The following is a 21,274-nucleotide window of genomic DNA, read 5'->3' as shown; positions in this document are numbered from 1 at the left end:
TTCATACTCTTGGTTCTGTGGCTACGTCCGATTGAATGCGATGTAAGTCTGGAGATGTGTTGTTTAAGGGCTAGAACCAGAGTGCTTTGTCACTCGCTTAAGCATATTTTAAGTTGCAGGAAGGGACACCCTTAAAGGTGATTTATTGTTGCTATGCGTTATGCACAGAAAGAGCACACTATGAGGAGATATGAATAAATTCTCCTCATGTCACCATCCTAAGACCAGTTTTTACCTAGCCTTAGTTTTTTGTGCTGCTCCATCCATGTAAGTATGGGGCAGCATCAAAAGGCAATGGGTGTTGCGGCAGAACGCCCACTGCAAAACACATTGCACACCCCTTTTAAGCTAAGTGGAGCGTGAAAGGGGGCCTTATTTACAAGGCGGTGTTCAGCCATGTGAAGTGGCTTAACGCCGCTTTGTAAATATGGAGAATTGGATATCACAACCAGAACATCACTAAAAGTGACGTGACAATATTCCCTTGTAAATATGCCCATTGGAGTGGTAGCTTGCCAATCTGGCGTATGGAGCATTTCTGGTGCTTCACCTTGTTCTAGCTGTTGGCACATTTCAGAAAATGACACACGGACTCCTCTTTAAAATAAGAAAAATGTAGTTTAATAAAAATATATACATATTTTATTTACATAAACAAATGGAAAAAAAACATCAGTGGATTCAAAATCAAGACAATACTCTGCATTTTCGCCAGTGAGAGAGAAATAAAAAAAGGGGGTGATAAACCTTACCCCAGCTTAATTAATATGTTTGCGTTATATTTAAAACAATGTCTATTAAAAGTGTGGACTAGTTGAACTAGCTCTTCAAAAGAAAAACATCTAGTTAAACTAGCTTCTCAAAAACTTCTGACTGTACAAAATTCCTTCCTAAGGCAGTATAAACTGTCTCCTCAAAAATAGTGTGAACTTTAAAAATCATATCTGAAAAGATTCATTATATAAACTATCTTCAGATGCTCTTGTCTGCTTTTTCAAGGCACGTGCTTGACTAGCCTAGTCGAACTAGCGCCTTAAAAGAGGATTGATTGCTAAGTTGAACAGTCAATAAGGTTAAGTAAACTTTTGCAGACTTTCTTTTCAGGTCTGAGGTCTGGGCACAATCTTCATGTACTTTACCAAGGGGAGCAGAAAAGAGCAACTCACAAGAAACTTACATTCCTACTTTGAGTATCAGGCAATCTTTATTTCAATGGCTACTCATTTTCCTAAAGAAAGCGGACAGATACTTGTGCTTCTCTTCTGTCCTGAATATTTCAAATTACACTGAATGTAGCAGAAGATACTCCAAGCTTTGAGTACTTATTCCATTACACTGATTTTTCATAATATCAGTAGTGGTGTTTGAGCAACAGGCAGAGGGAGCCATGTTGGCCAGGTCTGTAGAACCATGGCCAGCGAGCCCATGCCTGTGACTGATTATGATACATTTGGGCTAAATTGCATACCTGTTGGATATACAGAAATCTAGGCTGGTTAACAGCCCTCGGAATCGCAGTGGTGCAGCAGTTGTGTCACACTACACATGTTCTACCTTGGAGGGGAAAAAGGCAACAAAGAATGCTCAATTCTTTTTAGAACAGTTTTGGAACCTTACAAGCTGTACTTTTGCTCACAACATAGTGGCATATTCATATAGGTGTAGATTTGGTTAGGGGCATTTCCTGCCCCGGTACCTTGTTTCTGGAGGAATGACAATCAAGAATTAGCCACATGATTTGATTTTCAGGTGCCATTTTTTTTCAGACGGTACTGCACATTTAAGACCTTGTCCTTGTATGAACAGAACAAAAGTTGCCGAGCATGAATTTATTATTGACTGAGTGGACAACATATACTGGTGACCGCAGTGTCGCATCTATAGAATGTCTCAGACGCATTATTAAACCAGATTAGCCCCAAGGCCACATTTTGTTTCTGGCTCACTTGGAATGCAAAGTCACAGGACTAAAATGACAGGAAAAGAATTGAAGATCACTAACACCCAGATGACTTGGGTGACTGGTTATCTTTTCTCCCACACCAAAAGGGCTCAGCTATATCAATCAATCATAAGTGTGTCAATGTACTTCAAAATATTTTTAAAGGAGTAATATACAATATACAAATACTCAGATCTGTAGAAGATGAAAATGTCCTTAAATTAAATGTGCAGCAATCGAATATTGGTGCTACAGGCAGTGACAACATTTTGTAATTAGAAACATGCTGTGCAAGTTATCAGAACACCATTAAGCCCCCATGTGTCAAATTTTTGTCTTTCTCCTTATAATTTGATGTTTCTCCATGGCAGTTGTCTGTTATGAGAACAAATAACTTGTCAGAATACAAACACGTTTTAATCACCTGCAATTGAAATAAACAAGTCATCTAGAGAAATAGGCAATGCAAAAATAACTTGCGTATTTGGAACCCTCACAACAAGTCTTCTTTTGTGTTGTAGGCACTGCAGATTGTTATAGCAGCCTTAGGTTTGACCTTACAGTATTTTATGCCAAAACATTCAAAATTGGCTCCCAAACACTGCTTGTCCCTCCTTTTCCCACCTCTATTCCTTAAAAATATATATGAAAAAAAAACCAGCACGCCCTAATAAGACTGTTAACTGCTCCATTTTTTCATATACTCTTTCAAAACCTAAAAAATATGCCCTCACATTGTGAGATTTGCTTCATACTTTCCCCCTCACAGGTTTTATATTCAAAAGTAGCCCCCCTTACTGTGGGTTTAATTGCTTCCCACTTTCTGTTCAGTCATATAAAAACATTAAGTAGCCCCTGGCACTGTGGATTCCCCTGTGGTCCTCATCTCACTCAAGGACCACCCCCTTAGGTTTGCATGCGGCACCTCCTTCCCAGCTGCCGGATTATACCCAGGCCCATCACCAATGGCCCTTTCCTTCCCCCCCACATGCATATTTAGCATTCTTACTGCAAGTCATGCAAAGCTGTTAAGGCTGAAGGGGCAGTCAACACATTGTTATGTCAGGCGAGACCTCACCATCGTTTGAGAGGCCAAACCAGATATCAGTACTAAACTCGAAGAAGGGAATGACAGGAGGGAAATGGTACATATATTAACTCTCCCGTGATCATAAAAATAATATTTAATTATAATAATTTGGGTATTTATAATAATCTAAAGCGCTCAAAACGGCTTAAATATTATTTTGCCCCTCCCCCGCATTATAAATGATACGCAGTGCATCTGCCACAAAATAGTAAAAGACTGAGTTGACCTTCTTGGAATTTTAAGCTGATCTCTCTTCTGCTTGGACTGGCATTGCACAACAGAACCTACGACAGGAGCGGTGTCCTGGATTCTCTTCAGTTAGAGTGGTAAATAGCTCACATGTGCCTTTTACCTTGTCAGAACCAGCAGCATTCAGAACAAATTGCTCTTAATGGTCACATGTTGAACTTATAGAAGAGCCATGCCTTTCCATAGCTTGTCAGCAGTGCCCCTATAAGTGAACCTTGCATCCAACTGAGCAGCACAGCACTCCTTAACTAGAAGGACTAGATTGGCCATTCCGCCACTCTGGCCTTTCCCGATTGGCTTGTAGCAGTTTGGATGGGCGGCCATGACCCAACAATGCCATCAAGACCCTATTCTAGTCCTGTCCTCCTTCAGCGTGGGTTGGTTTGAACATTTTTGCCACGGCTGATTTTGGTTTCCAGCCCTTTTAACAGTACCAACTGGAGAATGAAAAACCCAAAAAGAAGAATCTTGTTGACTGCAGAGAGCAAGAGGCCTATTGGAAAGTTATCTGTCCCATAAACCAGATCTGCTTCTAAACAACTAACAAGCAAGACATCCCGCTGGTCAGTCACCACACAGTTTTGTGGAATTGTTAATAAAAAAGGCAGTTTTCAAGGACAAGTTAGTGTTTTTTTCTTCAATATGTGCCTAGAAAGAGTCAATAGTCACTCAGTCTGCTTTGGAGACGTGCACAAGGGGAAAGCAGTGTTCAGTCCCAAACCCCAAATAATAAGCAATCAGATACAAAACACACAAGGCTCTTTCGGATCCTTCTGTCCTTCGGAAACTGTAGTCGACAGCAATCGTAGACAGCACTTCTCTAGGCCGGACAACCCTTCTTCAGGCCCCCACCGGCCAAAACGGTGTCTTTTCACAGTCTGAGTCTTTCACACAGGGGGGATTCGGGGTGATACCAGGAAATGCAGTAAGTGATGTACGAAAAATAAAGGTTGAAATAGACTTTCGCTGTTTTCTTTAAGTGTTCAAAGTGCTAAAAATTGTTGCAAGAAACCAGAGGACTTAATTTCATTGCTGCTGCATACATTGCAGCTATATCAGAATTACTGTCCATGGAGGCGGCGCAGCGGGCAGGTGCGCTCACGGGTCTGTAGCGTTGATGATGGTCTTGTCGGGAGGCGCCCAACCCCGGTACCAGCTGCAGTAGCCCTCCTTCTGCTTGATACAAGCGTAGTGCTTGGACTGGTAGCCGGGGTAGCCAAAGTTGGACAGCATGTCGGTCCAGAGACACTCGTTCTTGGAGGTTATGAAGCAGGGCAAGTAATAGCAGGGCTTAATCTGAAACGAAAGACACAAGGGAAGGTTCCCACTATTTTTTAATTTGCATTTTTTGAATGGTGATTACCAAGCTAGCAAGAAGTATGGTGAACAGCAACATGGAAAATAAATATATTGTAATATTCAACAGATAACCTACATTTTTCCTTGTTGATTTCACACCAAATGCCACCACTACAACCCAGAGTCTTAACCCAGAGTCTTCAAACAATTAATTTCGGTTATATACGATTTACCAATGTACAATAAACCAACTAATATAGATTATTCATAGTTTCAAAACATCAACGCCAACAGATTATCCTATCTAATGCTACTTAGAAATATATATATATTTTTTTTTAACCCCTCCTGGCTCATGACTAGGTCAGCTCGTCATGAGCCACGGCACTCCGGTGCTCATGACGAGCTGAGCTCGTCATAACCGCGCCCGTTACATGGAACGCTCGCATGCTGGGCTGATTCCCCTGCTGTGCTGAGCGTACCATTGGAAAGGGCGTGGTCATGACGAGCTCAGCGCGTCATGAGCACCGGAGCGCCGTGGCTCATGACGAGCTGACCTTGTCATGAGCACGGGAGAGCTGTGAGCCCCCCACACCCAGTACAGCGGGGGAAACAGCCCCGCAGTGAAGGGGTTAATGAAGTTGATTACTAACAGGACCTTTAAAATGCCATCTGTCCCTGCACCGTACACAATGAACTATACAGACTTCACATCCTTATGGTCCCAACACATGAACTTTGAACTTGCACGTGTAGTCTCAACTAACAGAATTTTGCAATAAAGAAAGGCCCAGTAAAGGCTTGTGCACGAGATTTGGAATCTGCCTCAACTACATTATGGTTTCCAAAGTTTGTGCCTTTCCCTTGTAGTCAGTCAGACCTTGATCCTTCAGTGCTGGACAGCCGGTCAATGACTTGACACCTCATACCAGGCAGAACACAAACATGTCTAGCTGTTTCTTCTGTAACAGCGTCCCAATACCAAAGAACTAATTAGCTCTTAGGTCTTTGTGGAGCAAAAGACTGAGCCTAAACTTTGTCAAAAGTATACTCACCTAGGATCTAATTTTCCAAGAGATAGACCGTCAATATTCAACATTTGCGTAACTGGCAAATACTTGAGACATATTTGAAAGGGTCTCTTTCAAATATGAGTCAACCCATTTGGGGCCTTTTCTGCCCGGTAGACCGCTCGCACCAAGAGGACAGAGCAGCTTGATAAGTTAGATGGGTAATTCTGCTATGCACTCACGCCTTTGGCTGCCAAACTCGACCCCCATCTTGAACCAAGTGATCTGCAAATTGTCCTAAGCAGGAGAAACAAGGGGCCTTGTGTACTCACATGCGAGTCTGTGGGAGATAGGTTTGGTGTGTGTAGGGGACCAATAGCGATGCTTACTTTCTGCCTGAATCATCATTAAACATTCAAGAAGGCACTTTTGGGCACGCGAGAGGTATAGAACATAAGTGCAAATGCAATAAAGTACTCACGTTGTGTAATATAATAGCAACGATAAACGCTTAAACTCTACAAAATAGTGCCGAAGTGGTGTAATGTCCTACAGTTCACTACTAGGCCTCACTGACAACACCCTGATTGGCAGTGAGGGTTGTAAGGGGATTATAGGAGGGTGAGGGGGGAGTCAGAATAGGTTGTGCCTTTAGCCCACTAGTGTTGTCACACAACGGAGACACAGCTCATGCGCCAGCAGCATGAGCCATGAGTAACCGCACAAAGCAGCGCCTATTCCATAGCAGAGCTCTGCTGGATGGAGGAAGTCTTTGGTATGAGCTGCACGGTCTGCTAAGACATGCGGGCGGCTGCTTGCCCAGGGGCTCTGGGACCCGTGCCTGGAATGCCATGTATAAGGAACACTGGGCTGCCGCTTAGAATGCAGATGGGTGGAGGTCAGACAAAGGAGGCTTGTCTTCTGCCCAGAACCACTATTGTTCCCATGCAATTTGAGCTGAAAGGATGTGAGCGAAGCCCTAAAATCCTGGCACTCCTTCTCGAGGTCTTCGCCAGGCATGCCCACAGCGGTTCAGGCCAGGATTCTTTCTCAGTTCCAATCGCACATTGTCTCGCTGTAGGACAGAGGCCCTTCCATTCTTGGGCGAGGTCATGTAGTTTGTTTGGGTTTGTTGTTCAATTCTTGATGGCTATCTTAGCTCTGGCTCAGATTCTTTGTCTAGCCCATGTCAGTTGCAGGTTTGTGTTGTCAGAATCTGGGACATCCTGCTTGCGATGCTTGGGCAGCATGCTTGTTGATTATTTGCAGTGAGCTTTCCTCTCACCGGATTTCCTGTTTAAATCAGTTCTTTCTTTAATGTGTTCCATCACCTCTGCCTGAGCAGTATAAAAATAAATGGGATGGGATAGGATTCAGCAGGAGAGGGAAGGAGAATGGTTGAATTCTTAAGTGACAATAATAGCAGAAAAGGAACGGGCGGGTCGTAAACCTGTACATCAGGCTAGCACATAAATGCTGAATGGCAAGGCTGCTGTAGATTCCAGAGTGTTGATAGGGCGATGACAGTTCTAGGGTAGCAGTGAGTGAGTGCGCGATGGCAGCTCTAGAGTAGCACAGAGTGACCACACAGAATCTTCAATACGCTGTCAGTCTAGGAGGCGAGAGAAGCCTGATGGAGTTGCAAAGCTATGGATGTATGTCCGAATATCGGATTAAAAAATACCATAGGACATAAATATTATTGGTCACTGTAGTGGAAACGGGACCGACTGACCTCCTGTCGTAGGTCCCTACCGTCTAATTATGATGCAACTGAACATTCTCCCATTTCTCTATGGGAGCTATTGATACAGCTGTATACAGAAATGGGAGATTGTTACTCCTGCACCCCCACAAGGCGCATGGATTAACAGGGAGGCACCTAAGGTGCCTCCTCGGCCCCCAACCGGAGGCCGCAATTGAAAGGGGTCCCTGCTATGGGCCCCAAAACATGGAAACCCTGTCGGAAAGGCCGGCATGGAAACCCTGCTGAAAACCGTGCATCGTCCATATGGATTGCGGGCCGGTTCCGACTGGCTGACGGGCTCCTTGAGCCCGTCGGAATCCAGCCGGAATGACCAGCCAATTTCAGTTCCGACAAGCTGTATCGTAATAAGCTAGTCGGAATTGGAACTGACAATGTTGGACGTAAGTCCTAAATTAGTTTAAAATAATATTGTGCCAGTGAGTGTAGATGTTCAGTTATTAACTCCAATGGGGCAATATTTTTGTAAGCGATATTTAGGATACGATATTTGTTAGATGGCAGTCTGGTACCACGCCAATTCCAATGAGTGATGTAAGTAATTACCCTACTCTTCACTGCATATTTAGTTTTGCTAGTTCTTGAGTTCATACCACCTCTAACTGGGACCACCAATTCTGCTCCTACCCAAATGATTGATTCTCAATTCAGCAATAGCTCTGTGTCAGCATAGTTACCTGCAGACTTACAGATCTGAACGAACTCAGGCTCACTGCACGGCTGGCTGGCAGCCTGCCTAGGGGTTGTTGCCAGTTGAGCTGGCAGTATTGCCCATCTGGCAGGTCACCGTAGACTTGCTCACCGCGTTTCTCATTCTGGCTACGACAGACCGACTCCTGCTTTGTCCAGACTAGAGCATGGGGGTTGGGAGGAATCATGCTTCAAAGCTCAAAGGGTTGTAAAGGTAATTTCCCACTCCCTGGCGTAGCTGCTGGGACAGGGTCTCAGTGCTGTACTGATATACCGTCCTGGAGCACCTTAATGTGGAATTACCGCACTGACCAGCAAAGCAGTGTTTGATGGAAAGGATTTCAAAGCAGACTGTAGGAGAGTAGGGTCTGCAATCCTATGATCACCCAGATTTATTGCTTTTTGCTGCACTGGTTTACGACTTTCCCTGGTTGTGGGCCTGCTAATCAGACCCACAGCCTAGCTGTTCTCTCTATCCAAATTGTACTCAGGTACTGAATTGGCACTGGGCCCTCTCCAAGTCCCTGTACCCAGGGCTGAGGTGCCCCCAGAAGTCTCCCAGGGGCTGAAGCATGTATTATGCCACCCCTGGGCTGACTAACTAAACTGACACAACTGGCTGCACGACAGCTGGGGCAAGGTGGTGTACTCACCCTTTGCTTTAGATATAGTATACCTATATCTAACCCTAAAATGGACACACAGATCTCCTATCAGTCACTCCTATGGCAGGCCTTAACAATCCTGAAGGCAGAGTGCTTGGAATCGTGTGAGATGGTGCTCTGGCATGAGCTGAGCCTGTCTGCGGCTTTCGGGATCTATCCCTTAGCCGTTTCCATGATATCGCATACCATATACTTTTAAGTGCATTATAATCCTCGCGGTTATATGCCAACTCTGGTATCGCTTTATCAAAACATGTCGAGTAAGGTGTCATACGAATTGGAATACTAACCCCTCGCCAATTCTGGCGACGGGGTTAGCATTCCACCCTTCTAGAGGGACACGACATGTATGTAACCTGTAACCCCGGTTAAAGTCAGACAGAGCCTTAGCATCCACAAAATGGATGCTGCCACCGAGACACAAGTCTGCCCTCCTGCTGCTGGGAGTCCTCCCAGAGCAGGAGGCAAGGACAAAGGGTTTCCTGCCAGGGGCGGTGCCAGACCCGTCCCAGACAGGGTTTTGTGTATTCCAGGTAGGCAGGGCTACAGAGGAAGGTGACTGCAAGTGGCACCCCGGTGCTCACTGTGCATAGGCCGGCTGAAACCAGTTCCAGGGGCACTCCAGCCCCTGGCCTGGGGAAAGCCCGCCAAAGGAGAGGGGTGTAACCACCCCCCTCCTGGTCCCACCCATAGGGCAGGACTTAGTCGCGTGCCAGCCCCCTTTTCCCAGATAAAGGTAGGAGCAGGCCCCCTTCCAAATTAGATCATCTTTGGAATCAAGACACGACTTTCTACGAAAGGACTTCAAGATTTCTTCTTCAAGATTCTCCCTTGTGACTAAGGAGTAGTCACCCTGCATCCGCAGGCACCATCCGAAGAACACTGCAGTCTGCTGTAAGTCCTTCCTCCGGAATCCGACTACCCAGCTCGACAAGACCCGGCTTCCCTGGCACCTCCGACCTCTACTCACCTCTACAGCCAAGCTGAGAACCGTGAGTGCGACGAGACCTCAAGGGACCGACTATTGCCAAGACTGCACGACTTCTGCACAGCAAGCCCGCCGAATAATCTCCTGGCGAGTGCTTTGGGGTCCGATAAGCCCCAACCCTGAGCAGCTCCAGCACCGAAGAGCAGCCCCCCAGCATCTCCACGATCGGCGTGGGGCCCTTCTGCTTTTCGCTGCTCACCGCGTTGTTTGGCTACTAGCCCGCTGGCTTGTGGCCTTCTGAACGACGCCCGACGACATAAATGCTGCTGGTCTGGTTGCTCCAGACTGGCCCTTGCTCCCTTCCAGAAGAGGAGCACCCCGGACCCTCCTGGTCCACTCAAGACGCCATTTTGAGTCCACCGCGTGGGCTTGAATTAGCCAAGGCTTTGTTGCCCAATCCTGGGTTCTTCGACGCCGACAGCTTCATCCATCGTGGGACAGCTCGCCTCTCCATCCTGGTCGCCGACAACGCCTCCTGGTCCGTGAGATCTGCAGAGCCCAGCGTCGCCCACTCACCTAGCCGAGGTGACTACCATCCGGTGCCCGCCTGGTGCCACCTGACTACTGGCTAGTAGTCACGAACTTGGTCCCCTCTGCTTTCAGGTATCATCCATCTTCGAGATCCAGGCTTGGATCCCCTCGAACTCTCTTCACTGGTCGCCTGCCAGCATCTTTCTTCCAGGCTCCTGGTTCGTCTACGAGGATTCCCGACGTCTTTTGAGACCTATGCAGCTGCAGCCCCTGGGCTAGGTAACTTCAGCATTTCGGTGCCCCAGCATAGCCTCACTATCCAAGGGTCAGGATCCACTTTCGTTTTCTCCCTACCAGGTCGGGTTCGCCCGTGAACACTAACTTTAACTTTACTAGCTATCATAGACTTTGTCCCGCATCCCGCGTGAGAGTGCACACTCTGCACCCGAGTCCCCTGGGCCTCCTAGAAGTAATCTAACGATTCCCTAGTCGAGTCCTAGCGATTCCAAAGCCTATTAGTACTGTACTTACCTGCTAGTAATTTCGCATTCCACTTTTAGAGTATATGGTTTTTCGTGCCCCTCGGGCATTTGTATATACTGTGCTAACTTAAGTATTTTCGTAAGAGTTTTGTTGTGTGCCTAGCACCCTGTCCTCATAAAGAGTACAGGGTTGTTGTGATTCTAATAAATACACTGTTTATTTTCATAACACTTGTGTGGTGTCCTTTCACTGGGTGTTCAAGGGGTAATGTGATGGTAAAACAGCTGGCTTAACACGTCCTCTAGAGTCTTAGCCTTAGACTGCTCGTATCCATGCTACTAGGATAGCTGGTCTATAAGGTTGACTTACAACAAATCAATAAGGGTTGTTTGGACTGATATATAGTGATCACTAGAATAGTGAACACTGCACATCAGGCCAACTTCTCACACAGACCAACAAATATGTTGCTCTTCTCACATCATATTGTGCATCTTCATTGTATATCCTCTGAAGTTACATCTCTTAGTTACCCCGTGGCTGGTGGAGCAGTTTGGGTTTAGGGAGGAGTCCATCTTAGCTACTGGCAGGGCACTCACTTTCAAAGTTGTATGTGGTTGCGATTGTTTTCGTATTTTAAGGTGGCTAATCCAACAACCTGGCAGATTTTAAACGGACTCTAAAATATTTTGTAAAATCACCAGATTCCACCATTCACTCCTCAGAATTCAGTGCTGCTGATTTCTGTGATGCAAAATTATGTCTAACAGATTCACTGCCACTCAGCGTGAATTGTTTTAAAAACATGAAAACACCACTGAAAACACCAGGTCCTCATCAGGCACTTACCTTGCAGTTACAGCCCAGGTGGTAGCGGTGGTTCAGCCCCTTGCGTTGAGCCATCGTCAGTGCCTCCCACTTCTCGATGAAATTACACAGGCCAGTGTACACCTTCCCCTCATAGACCCGGCCTGGAACAGAGAACACACAAGGTCAGGCCTGGGCTGCATTCATTGGTGCATTCCCTCTGCCAGTATGCCAGGAACCCCATTGTGACCATATCTGAGCAAATATTTTGCCTTAATACAGTGTTTCCCAGATAACATCTGCAGTTCTCAAAGAAACCTGTCCTTAAAAAGACAACAATCTGTATAAAGTAGACATTCAGCAACTCTCCAACGAGAACCCCAACAGGTGGGTGAGCATCTGAGCCCCCCTGAAAGGTGACATTGACTGTAAGATAATGTGGGCACAATGACTCACATGTTGTCAGGGTTACCAACCCTTGATGCTCAGGAGAGTATGCAGCTATTTTAATGGAGGGAGTGCATTTACATACAATGCATTCAGTACTTAATATATAATAGAATAAGACCTGGTGCCCAAAGTTCTGCTCAGAAACCCGCAGTCGGTGCTTATAGATATCAGCGCACGCAATACCAAGGCTGTGTACTGTTGAAACCACCTCAGCGCTTCCATCGACTAGCAGACACTCCTTGCCCCGACATCTCACTCGCGCAGGATACCACTTTTCTCCCTGTGTGACATTTATTCTGTATTTCTCTTCCTCTTTCCCTCCTCTTTGTGTGTTTTCTTTCTCTTGCTCACGTTCAATATCTGATGAGGAAAAATACATGCTAGTCCTCTAATATGAGTGTCGGTGGGCCCCACCTGCAAACTCCAGCTAAAATTAAGCACTGTACACACTACTTTGGAATCTGAATGCAATATTTAAGAAGTTAAATCCTCAATATAAGTCTATTTAGAGAAGCATAAATAAGTTAGAACATGGTTTCTATCACCTTTGTATTACAGTGTTTCCTAGGCAACGTCTTAGTTCCGTAACGCCTGCGCGCATCTCCCTTAGGGAGTATAAATTTCATAAATCAGTTCCTTCAGGTCTGTTCCTCAGATGTAACTTTTATTGCTGTTCCTGGACACAGACTTCCACAAACCCTGCATATAACTGAGTTTTTTTTTTAACTTCTTCATTTCTCAAAATATCTCACGACAGAGTGTGGCCCTCCAGGAAGAAATCATTAATTTGAAGGCATGTCACTAAAGTTCAGAAGTTTCCCTGTGCCCTGGTAGCACCTGACAAAAACGATTTACGAGACAAGGCTTGTTTTAAGTAGGCCTGGGCGGTAAATTGTAATCCGCTCGCCGAATTTGGGTAATTTCGCGTTCCACGGAGAAAGCGGAATTGCCAAAAATTCCACGATCCGTGGCTTCGCAGAATTTTTTGCTTGTTCGCGCTTGCAAAATGCGTTTTTATGAGATATTTCCTCCCGAGCACGCAAACAGTGTACACGAACAGGAAAAAAGCATCACAAAGGGGCGGAACAAGCAATTCCACTTGTTCGCAGAACTCTGTGTGCTCGCGGAGTTTTTTTACCGTTTCGCTGAGCTTTGCGTAGCGAGACTACGCAAATTCCGCCCACCCCTAGTTTTAAGTAAATTGAGAAAAATATTAGAGACAGGTTGCTAGATATATTCAATTATTTTATCGATTAAAATAATCTGTAAAGAATTGTACATTTTAAAAAACTGGCTGTTGAAGATAATGCTGGGTCGGGACAGGGCATAGGGTGTCCCAGAAAGTTTTTGTTTTATAACACATTCATCTTCTCATTAGGCAGACACTTACCTGTAATCAGGTATTGGTACTTGTTGACCTCAAGCTTGACCCCGCACAGGCTCTCTGATGCCTCGGTGTAAATGTACTGGACGTGGGGCAGCTTCTTGAACCCTCTGTACATCTGGAGAGAAAGAAAAAAAAACAAGATGTAGCATTCGCTGTATGTTGGGCAATTTCTTAAAACCAATCCACTGCGGCCAATGGCGAGGAACCAGCTGGGTGCATTTACCTCAACCAAGCCAGAGTCCTGAAATGGCATTGCGATGCTAGTGGAAGAGCGGGCATCCGATTCCACCCATAGTGATATAGAGGCTATAGGGAGCAGTGTGAGAGCAAGGAGGGGGTGTCTGATTTGAGTCCCATTGGATTTCTCATGTGGTCGTATGTCATCTTGTAATGCATCTGACTGCGCTTCACGGCCAGTTGTGGTTGGACATTGTTGAGAGATGTGTGTTTAACAATGGACTTGCTCACATTCCCACGAGTCACCCTTCCACAACTGGTGCCCCAGATGAATCACAAATGCTTACCTTCATCTGTTTCACTGTGTACCGCATGGTGCCGAAAGGCCCGTCCTTCATCAGCTTCTTTCCAACCACCTTGGCGCGGATCACTACCAGAAAAAGAGAGGTTTGTGAGTTGATGTAGCCATTTCAACGGCGGCCATATTTGAATCCAGAAAACACTAGAGCACATTGCAAGCATCTTGTGGGGAAAATACTAAGGGCATCAACCAGTGCATAGAAAAGAGTTACAGGAGGGATTGTGTGTAGGGAGGGAGATGAAGGAACTTCAGCCAACACAAACAGTGATGTATGAAATGGAAATCCCTAGCAGTCGATTAATAAGAGGAATGTTAGACGGGAGGTGGGTCTTAGAAGTCCAAAGTTTCAGCCATCCTCATGAAACTTCAGCTATTGGGGAATAACACAGCCCAGCGCCAAGAAAATATCCAAACAAGGCCAGTAGTTTTCTTTCAAACCAAGAAAGAATCAATAGCAAGAAAGTGTTACGACCACACAGCTAGAAACAGTACGTTAAAAACCGGATAAGAGGAAGGAAGAAAAGAGTGCGAGATATGGCCTAACAACTCGAGCTGCTAACTTTGGAACTGGGGAAGCAGACTGGAGTCCCAGCCTTGGCTCCACATCCTGTGATCCTGTACAAATCACTTAGGGCCTAATTTAGAGGTTGGCAAATGGGTATTCCATCTCAAACGTGACAGATATTCAATCAGTAGCGTCTCTAGAAATTAATTTTTTAAGGGGCTCACGCATTGGGCCGCAGTTAACTGCTGGGGGGCACCTGCAATTCAAAGGGTATATATCTGAGGGTTCCTTAAAACGTTTACATCTGAATTTGCATGCATGAACATATCTATATCTTTTCAAACTCGGCTGCCTCACTTTTCAAGCTCGGACGGTAACTGCCCCTGCTTTTATTAACTCTTCCATCACCAATTACTGCCCCGCTAGAGCGCTACGTTCCTCCTCTAAATCTCTACTAGTCATCCCCCGCTTCAAGAAAAAAAGATCGGGAGGCCAGAAATTCTCGGTTCTTGCGCCCACCTTTTGGAACTCTCTCCCGACCCCGGTCAGATTCTCTCCTTCCTATATTGAGTTCCGCAGAGCCCTCAAGACTTTCCTGTTCCAACAAGCTTTCAGCCTATAGCTCCCTGAGTCCTCCCCAGCCCAGGAATCTTCTAGCGCCAAGAAACTGCACAGTGAACGTGCGCTTTATAAATATTTTAAAATTAAAATATAGCTTTACATGTGTATATAGATATAAACCCAGACATACAAATTTAGCAAACACTGCTTAATATTGAAAGATGTTTGGGCAAATGAATGTGTGTGGCATGGTGCAGTGTCTGTTTTCTGTGCTGCCTTCTGGCACATTCAACAGATGTGGTGATGGGGCACAGGCAGGATGATGGATCAGGACAAACAGATCTAGGGCGCGGCCCCATCTGGCCATCCTTTAGAGATGCCAGTGGATCCCGTCCACCTTATCACCAGTGCATTACCGGTAATAAGGTGGACGGGATAGCCTGCTTTCATAAAACACTGACTGAGTACCAAGAAAGAGCATATATATTCAACTTCAGACTTGGACTCTGTAAAGGACTCCGCAAAATCTATTAAGCAGGGAATTATGTGACAATAGAAGGCCGTATTTTGTGGTATGATTGAGTAAATTATGTAGCAACATAAAGCATACTGGGTGATGTAATACAATTAATGCATTCTGTGGCACTATTATTTCGCTATTTTGTCATTACAACACACAGTTATGCTATGTGGGCAGGTGTTTCACCACGCTTAACGGATTACTTCAATCAGCAACTAAAATGTGGCCAGTAAACAGTTGCAAAGTGTCTGCCACTGTATGGCACCACGTTGCATTTGGTAACTTTTGATCCATTTGACCTAGATATATTTTTCTCTTGTCAACATTTTCAAATTATGAAGCAGATGGTGAATTGTGTAGCAGGAGCAGTAAATCCATATTTATTCTACACACGAGAGGTTGATAAATCGCATAATTCCAGTTGTGCTGGTTATAAGAAATGCTACATATAGGTTATCAGCATGGATTAAATTCGGACAGAAATACTTCAGCAAGCTTACAACACCCACTGATTCTTGGACCTTCGAACTGGAGCCAAACTTGGGGCAAGGACACCGGGTAATAAAGCATCGAAACCCCAGTTAATGTGCGACCATAAACGTATCACCAGGGTATCTAAACTCCCATTAAAGGACAGAGCTGGTGGAAAGTTGATAAGGTACCATCACACCTGATAAATCCTTAAGTCATTAAAGGGATCAGGGTGTCTCGACAGATGCTGAACACATCTCCGGACTGGGAGAATATAATTTGTCTAAACAGGAGCATAAATCTTAAGAGACACATGAAACAACCACGCTAACAGATAACCTTCCACCATCAACACAAGTCTGGTAATCTTTGAGAAGTGCTAGTAAGTGGGACTGACTGTGCCTGGAATCTCCATTTTTCTCCCTGGGCGAAGAAAGGAGGCTTACTTCTAGTAAAGTCTAACTTCACATTTGGTGAGGACCTGGTGTCCAGCGATTTTCAGGCCTTTAATCCATGCCACCAACCTGGGGAAGAGCCTCTAAGTGGTTCGAGCTGAACTGAGAATCTACAGCATTCAGACCAAGTCAAAAAGCTTTAAGAGACTCCTTTATTGGCGCAACCTGCTTAGGGCTTGTAATCCAAGTGTGAAATCCTAAAGATGTGACCAAAAAATAAGCCATGCTATGCACTGAATATCCAACCTTCCATGGGACCATCCAGCGAATGAAGTCACAATACATCTCAATACCCATCTAGAATGCCTACTGTTGGGGATTGTTACCACGGCACGTTATTTTCTCCACACTGAATGACCCATTTACACAAAAACAATGGTGAGAAGAGTACCATAAATGTGAATTTAATTTACACTCTGTCATTCAATCCAGTTGAGTAACTGCTAGTGGTGGGTGAAGCCTTCAGAAAGTGAATGGGCAATAAAGAAGCCGTTAAATCTTGTTTTTGACTTGTAACAATCGCTTTGTGTTCATTGCTGTTTGTTTAATCCAGTGGTTTCTCTGACTGCAAAGTGAACTGTCTGACAATCATGCTTCTAACACAAAACATTTAAATAGCTTATGAATGAACTACAAATATTTCAAAATAGTGGTGATGAAAGCACATTTTTGTGGAAACAAAGATTTGAACATGATCAAAACAAATAACACTTTACTTGGTGATGTACAAATGATCAATATTTGCTGAAACCCAATTTCCATACATTATAATCTGTACATTATCACACATTCTAGTCTGTACACTATATAGTCCTTCAGTAAAACTGCATGTCAGTGGGAAAGGCTATGGGCATTTCAATAGAAATTGTGGTGCCTGTAAATGAGCGTGCGCTTCCACTACCATAAAAAGTGAGGGCTTGATTCACAGAACTAAACTGAGACAAAATTCTAAATTGACTACTTTTTGTATTCACAGAATGCACTTACTACTTTTGGTTAAACTTACTACTTTTGGTTAAACTTACTAGTTTTGGTTAAACTCACTACTTTTGGTACTCACAGAAGGCATTTAGTAGATTTACTAAATGCCTTCTGTGAATACCGAAAGTAGTAAGTTTAGGATTTTGTCTCAGATTAGTTCTGTGAATCGGGCTCTGAGTGTTTTGAAACATAAACTGAGAAACTTTCCTGCCCCGCCCTGATTATTAGAGAGCTAAGAGGCAAGTAAGGATCGTGTATACCCTACAAGTGGGCTAGATTCTTATTATACATGGATCAAAAGTTTATTCTGTTATATTAAACAAAACAGTTTTCTGTACAACGCACATACTTGAAGGTTCTTTCATGCGATAATGAAAAAGGTGGCTGTGAAATAAAATATTTGCGTAGGATCACACAATTTGAGACCAGTTTATGGATCACAGTTAGGTATGTTATTCAGGGCACTAGACCTACAGGTCTGGTAACATTTATGATTTTTAGGCCTGATGGAGTTTCCTTCCTTCAGTGTTACTTCCAAAGAATGTTCCTTTTTGCTCCAAATGATCTTCTGTTATATAAAGAATGCATCCTCCATAGAGACTCATGACAGAGCCGCGATTGCCTGTGGTTTAAACGATCTGACATGCATTTACTGTAGGAGAGCTGGAATCCTTTGTCATTAGAGACACCTTTTCATGAGGCCTTCACACTTATCCCCATTGAGAAGAGCTAGCGGAGATATTTTCCAAACAGGGTCTCAAAAACTGTGATGTTTACACTGCAGTGAACTTCAATAGGAACAGTGCGGCTCGTTTCCCAGGAGCAAAGTCAGGCTAAAGCTGCCAGACCCGAAGGCAAACGAGTTCTGTGTTGATGTAGATGGAGCACCACCCTCCAGCTGATTGTGGCCGGAGCCAAGATCCAGAAAATTGACTATCCCTCTGAAAAGCACTGCTCCTGGAGGGACTGGCGTCCACACTGACCCTCGGTTGAGACAAAGTGTACCCTTCTATTTAAGGGTTTGGAACCACACCAGGTTTTGGACCAGAAAGAAGATGTAACCTCTGTGATCGGTGAAATGGAAAAAGAATACTGCCTGCCAAACTTCTGCGTGTAAACGCACAGCAGTCCTGGAATCTTTGCCAGGCTCTTCAAGTCGACCAATGGCCCTGCGACTCTTTTAAGTCGAACTACATCTTACAATGTCCACAGGGCTGACCTCGCCCATGCTTAGTGGTCAATTTAATTCCGTGCCGACCTCTTGCCATCCTTGTGTGGCCAATCAAGTCTCCTCACTGACATCAGATGTATTCAGAGCAGGTTTGTCTGCATTTCTGCAGATTGCTTGTTGTAAATGTTCAGCACATGCTCTGAAAATATGGATAGTTTCTTCTTAACCTGGAAGATGTGCATGTGGCACAGATTGTCTCAGAAAAGTTTCTGCCTATGTTCCCTAAGCTGAAGAGTCTTCAGCACGAGATTAATGCAAAGTACATCAAATGCTCGGCTATTGAGCGGATTGTGGAAGCAGCCATGTTGTGAGGTAGTTTAATTGCAGCAGCTGAGTAGACCATTGGCAGAGAAGGAGTGGACAAGACATGGAGAATTGGTGCCTAGGCAGATTTTTTTTTTCGGGGGGGGGGGGGGGGGGGTGGGGGGGAGATCAGGGTGGAGTGGTCAAGTGTGCTGCGCTTGCATTGCAGCTGGTGCTCATTTTTATACGATTTCAAAGTCATACACCCAAAACTTTGAGCTGGGCAAAGTGATGGTATAAGCAATACCTAAGTCTAATTCTCTCATGAGGCTAAGGAGCCCTGAAACCGTAAGCGCTGACATTTCTAGTCAAAATCTCTAACAAGCCAACTTGAAAGGTAAACTTTGGTTGAACACACACTGAGAGACAAAAACATACCAGCAGACTCAGAAATACACACAATAACACACAGATACCGGAATAAATGTACAAAATGTTTTTTAAAAAATTCTTTGTAAATTACACGTTCTCCTCGAACAGTATCTTGCCGCTCAATAACCGGTATTTATTCTTAACCAACTCGATGGTGCATCCTGTCTTCAGGCTCTCCAGAGAAGTAGAGATTTTACCTTTGATTAAAGTCGCCCAAAGTGGGACCCGGGTGCTTCACCAGGGATTTCAATGGACACCTCTCCATTAATGTATGGGGTGTTACAGTGAATAGCACACATACATACACCCAGGGCACACGCCCTATAAAAAGAAGTGGGGGGACTGACCAAGTAAGACAATATGCAAATTACCTCATGACGTAGCACTATAAAAGAAATAAAATAGTGCTATTTAAAAAATGTGTGTAAATACTGGGACAGACTAACCCACCTGACAGTCTTACAGTGTCTGCATTTATATACAGGGACAGAACAAAGGCAAAAGCATGCCTCTCTTAAGTACCTGTGAAGAGAAGGCAAGCTGTGTGTCTTTGTTTCCCTCTTTGGCATTTACATTTAAATGTAAGGTTCCAGGCAGGCCCCAGTCAGCATACACAAACAAAAGGAGGCTGGATGGCCCCTTAACCTCGGCCCAGCTGGAGGTGGAAAAAGGATCCCTCGCAGCCTGCACGTTCCTGCTGGGAATGGAAAGCATGCAACGTGCAGGTGCTCTGAATGTGTCTGAAAATTACACCGGGACAAGTTCAGCATGTTTCTGGGGGCCCAACTTCTTGGCAGGGGGGACGGTGTCCACCCTGTGAAAAGAGTGGGGGGACGCAGTGTACCTGCGTGTACCCCCGACTCGAGCCCTGCATACTCCCGTCTACATGTACACACCCAACAAATGCAAAATCAAATCTTGATCCAAGTGCATATCTGCCTTTACCAAAAACATTTGCACCAGCTAGTTAGATCCCAAACGTGTTCCTACCAAGCAGCACATGCCAGATTACTAGAGCTTACACCATCCTCTAGCTACACACACATTGGATGTCATACCCTCAGTATATCATGTGTCCACTGTATCATATTCTTAAAAACTCTGCTGGCACGGTGTGAATTAAATTGTGCAGGGCTGGCATTTCAGATCCATCATGCACAGTCCACAAACAAATGCACTAGTACGGGACAACATATCACCATTGCAGAGATAAGTGCCCACCTCTTGAGGCGAGCAAGCAATCCCACTGCTGGGGCCAACCACCACCAGGCATCCTGGTTCGGATTCACACGTAGATCGACTTGCAGTGAAGTAGCAATGGCATGAGGCCAATCTGAAGACATGCCTGCGGTGGCCCACGTCAGCTGGCGGCTCTTCTTGAAAGGAGATCATAGATGCCCTTGCTGCTCCGGCAGTTCAAAGCATGCCTCGGGTCCCTGCCGTGCCAACCGGACGAACAGCTGCATGTCGGGAACGGTGCTGCAGGGGTGCTAAGCCTTCGGCTTCTGGCGTTCGGAAGTGACTGGCCTACAATAAACGTGGAGCCAGCAAGCAATGGCCAATGGAGGTGTCCTTGCGAAAGGGCACCTTGGGTGCGCGGACACAGCAGGTTGGCTCTCTCTGACACTATGCACCACACAGCAACTCTGTGGGTGCCTGGTGTGTTGTGTGCATGTCTAAGCCAATCACACATCAGGTGCAGGTTGCCCAACAGTGCTGAAGGGTCAAGGAGGAGAATGAGAAACAAGCCTTGATCTGTTTAGGTGTTGGTGCTTCACAACTTTGCTTGGGTGCTGCACCAAGCCTTCTCTGATTCGAACGTATGCATTGCCACTGTGCATCTACAACACCTTTCCACGCTCTATGGGCCATCTGTCACCCATACGTGCCCTTATTTTAGTCCCTTCACTCTCTGTGCACTCCGGCCAGCCCAGATGCGCCACCATAGCAGATGGGCTGTGCTGCAGAGACTTTACACTGGTGCAGAAAAAAGAACTAAATTCTGTTTCGCCGTCATATCTGCTCCCGTTATAGAATGAAG

The 21,274-nt window shown here is 45.2% G+C and overlaps 2 protein-coding genes across 2 annotated transcripts in view; one reads left to right on the top strand and one right to left on the bottom strand.

The window, feature by feature from the left end:
- SYN3 (synapsin III) overlaps positions 1-21,274 on the top strand; it is a 1,149,796-nt gene that overhangs the window by 574,730 nt on the left and 553,792 nt on the right. The window lies entirely within an intron of this gene.
- Positions 599-21,274, bottom strand: part of TIMP3 (TIMP metallopeptidase inhibitor 3) — a 53,128-nt gene continuing 32,452 nt past the window's right edge. Inside the window, exons 2-5 of the mRNA XM_078669500.1 lie at positions 13,821-13,903; positions 13,300-13,411; positions 11,502-11,623; positions 599-4,577 (exon numbers count right to left, since the gene is read on the bottom strand). Of these exons, the coding sequence (XP_078525626.1) occupies positions 4,380-4,577; positions 11,502-11,623; positions 13,300-13,411; positions 13,821-13,903 (515 nt within the window). The 3' untranslated portion in view covers positions 599-4,379. The remainder of the gene's footprint in view (positions 4,578-11,501; positions 11,624-13,299; positions 13,412-13,820; positions 13,904-21,274) is intronic.

Source organism: Lissotriton helveticus, chromosome 1_1 (assembly GCF_964261635.1).
Source record: "Lissotriton helveticus chromosome 1_1, aLisHel1.1, whole genome shotgun sequence".
In the NCBI taxonomy this organism is placed as follows: domain Eukaryota; kingdom Metazoa; phylum Chordata; class Amphibia; order Caudata; family Salamandridae; genus Lissotriton; species Lissotriton helveticus.
The sequence above is the reverse complement of the archived record's forward strand: the minus strand, read 5'-3'. Positions and strand labels throughout refer to the sequence as shown.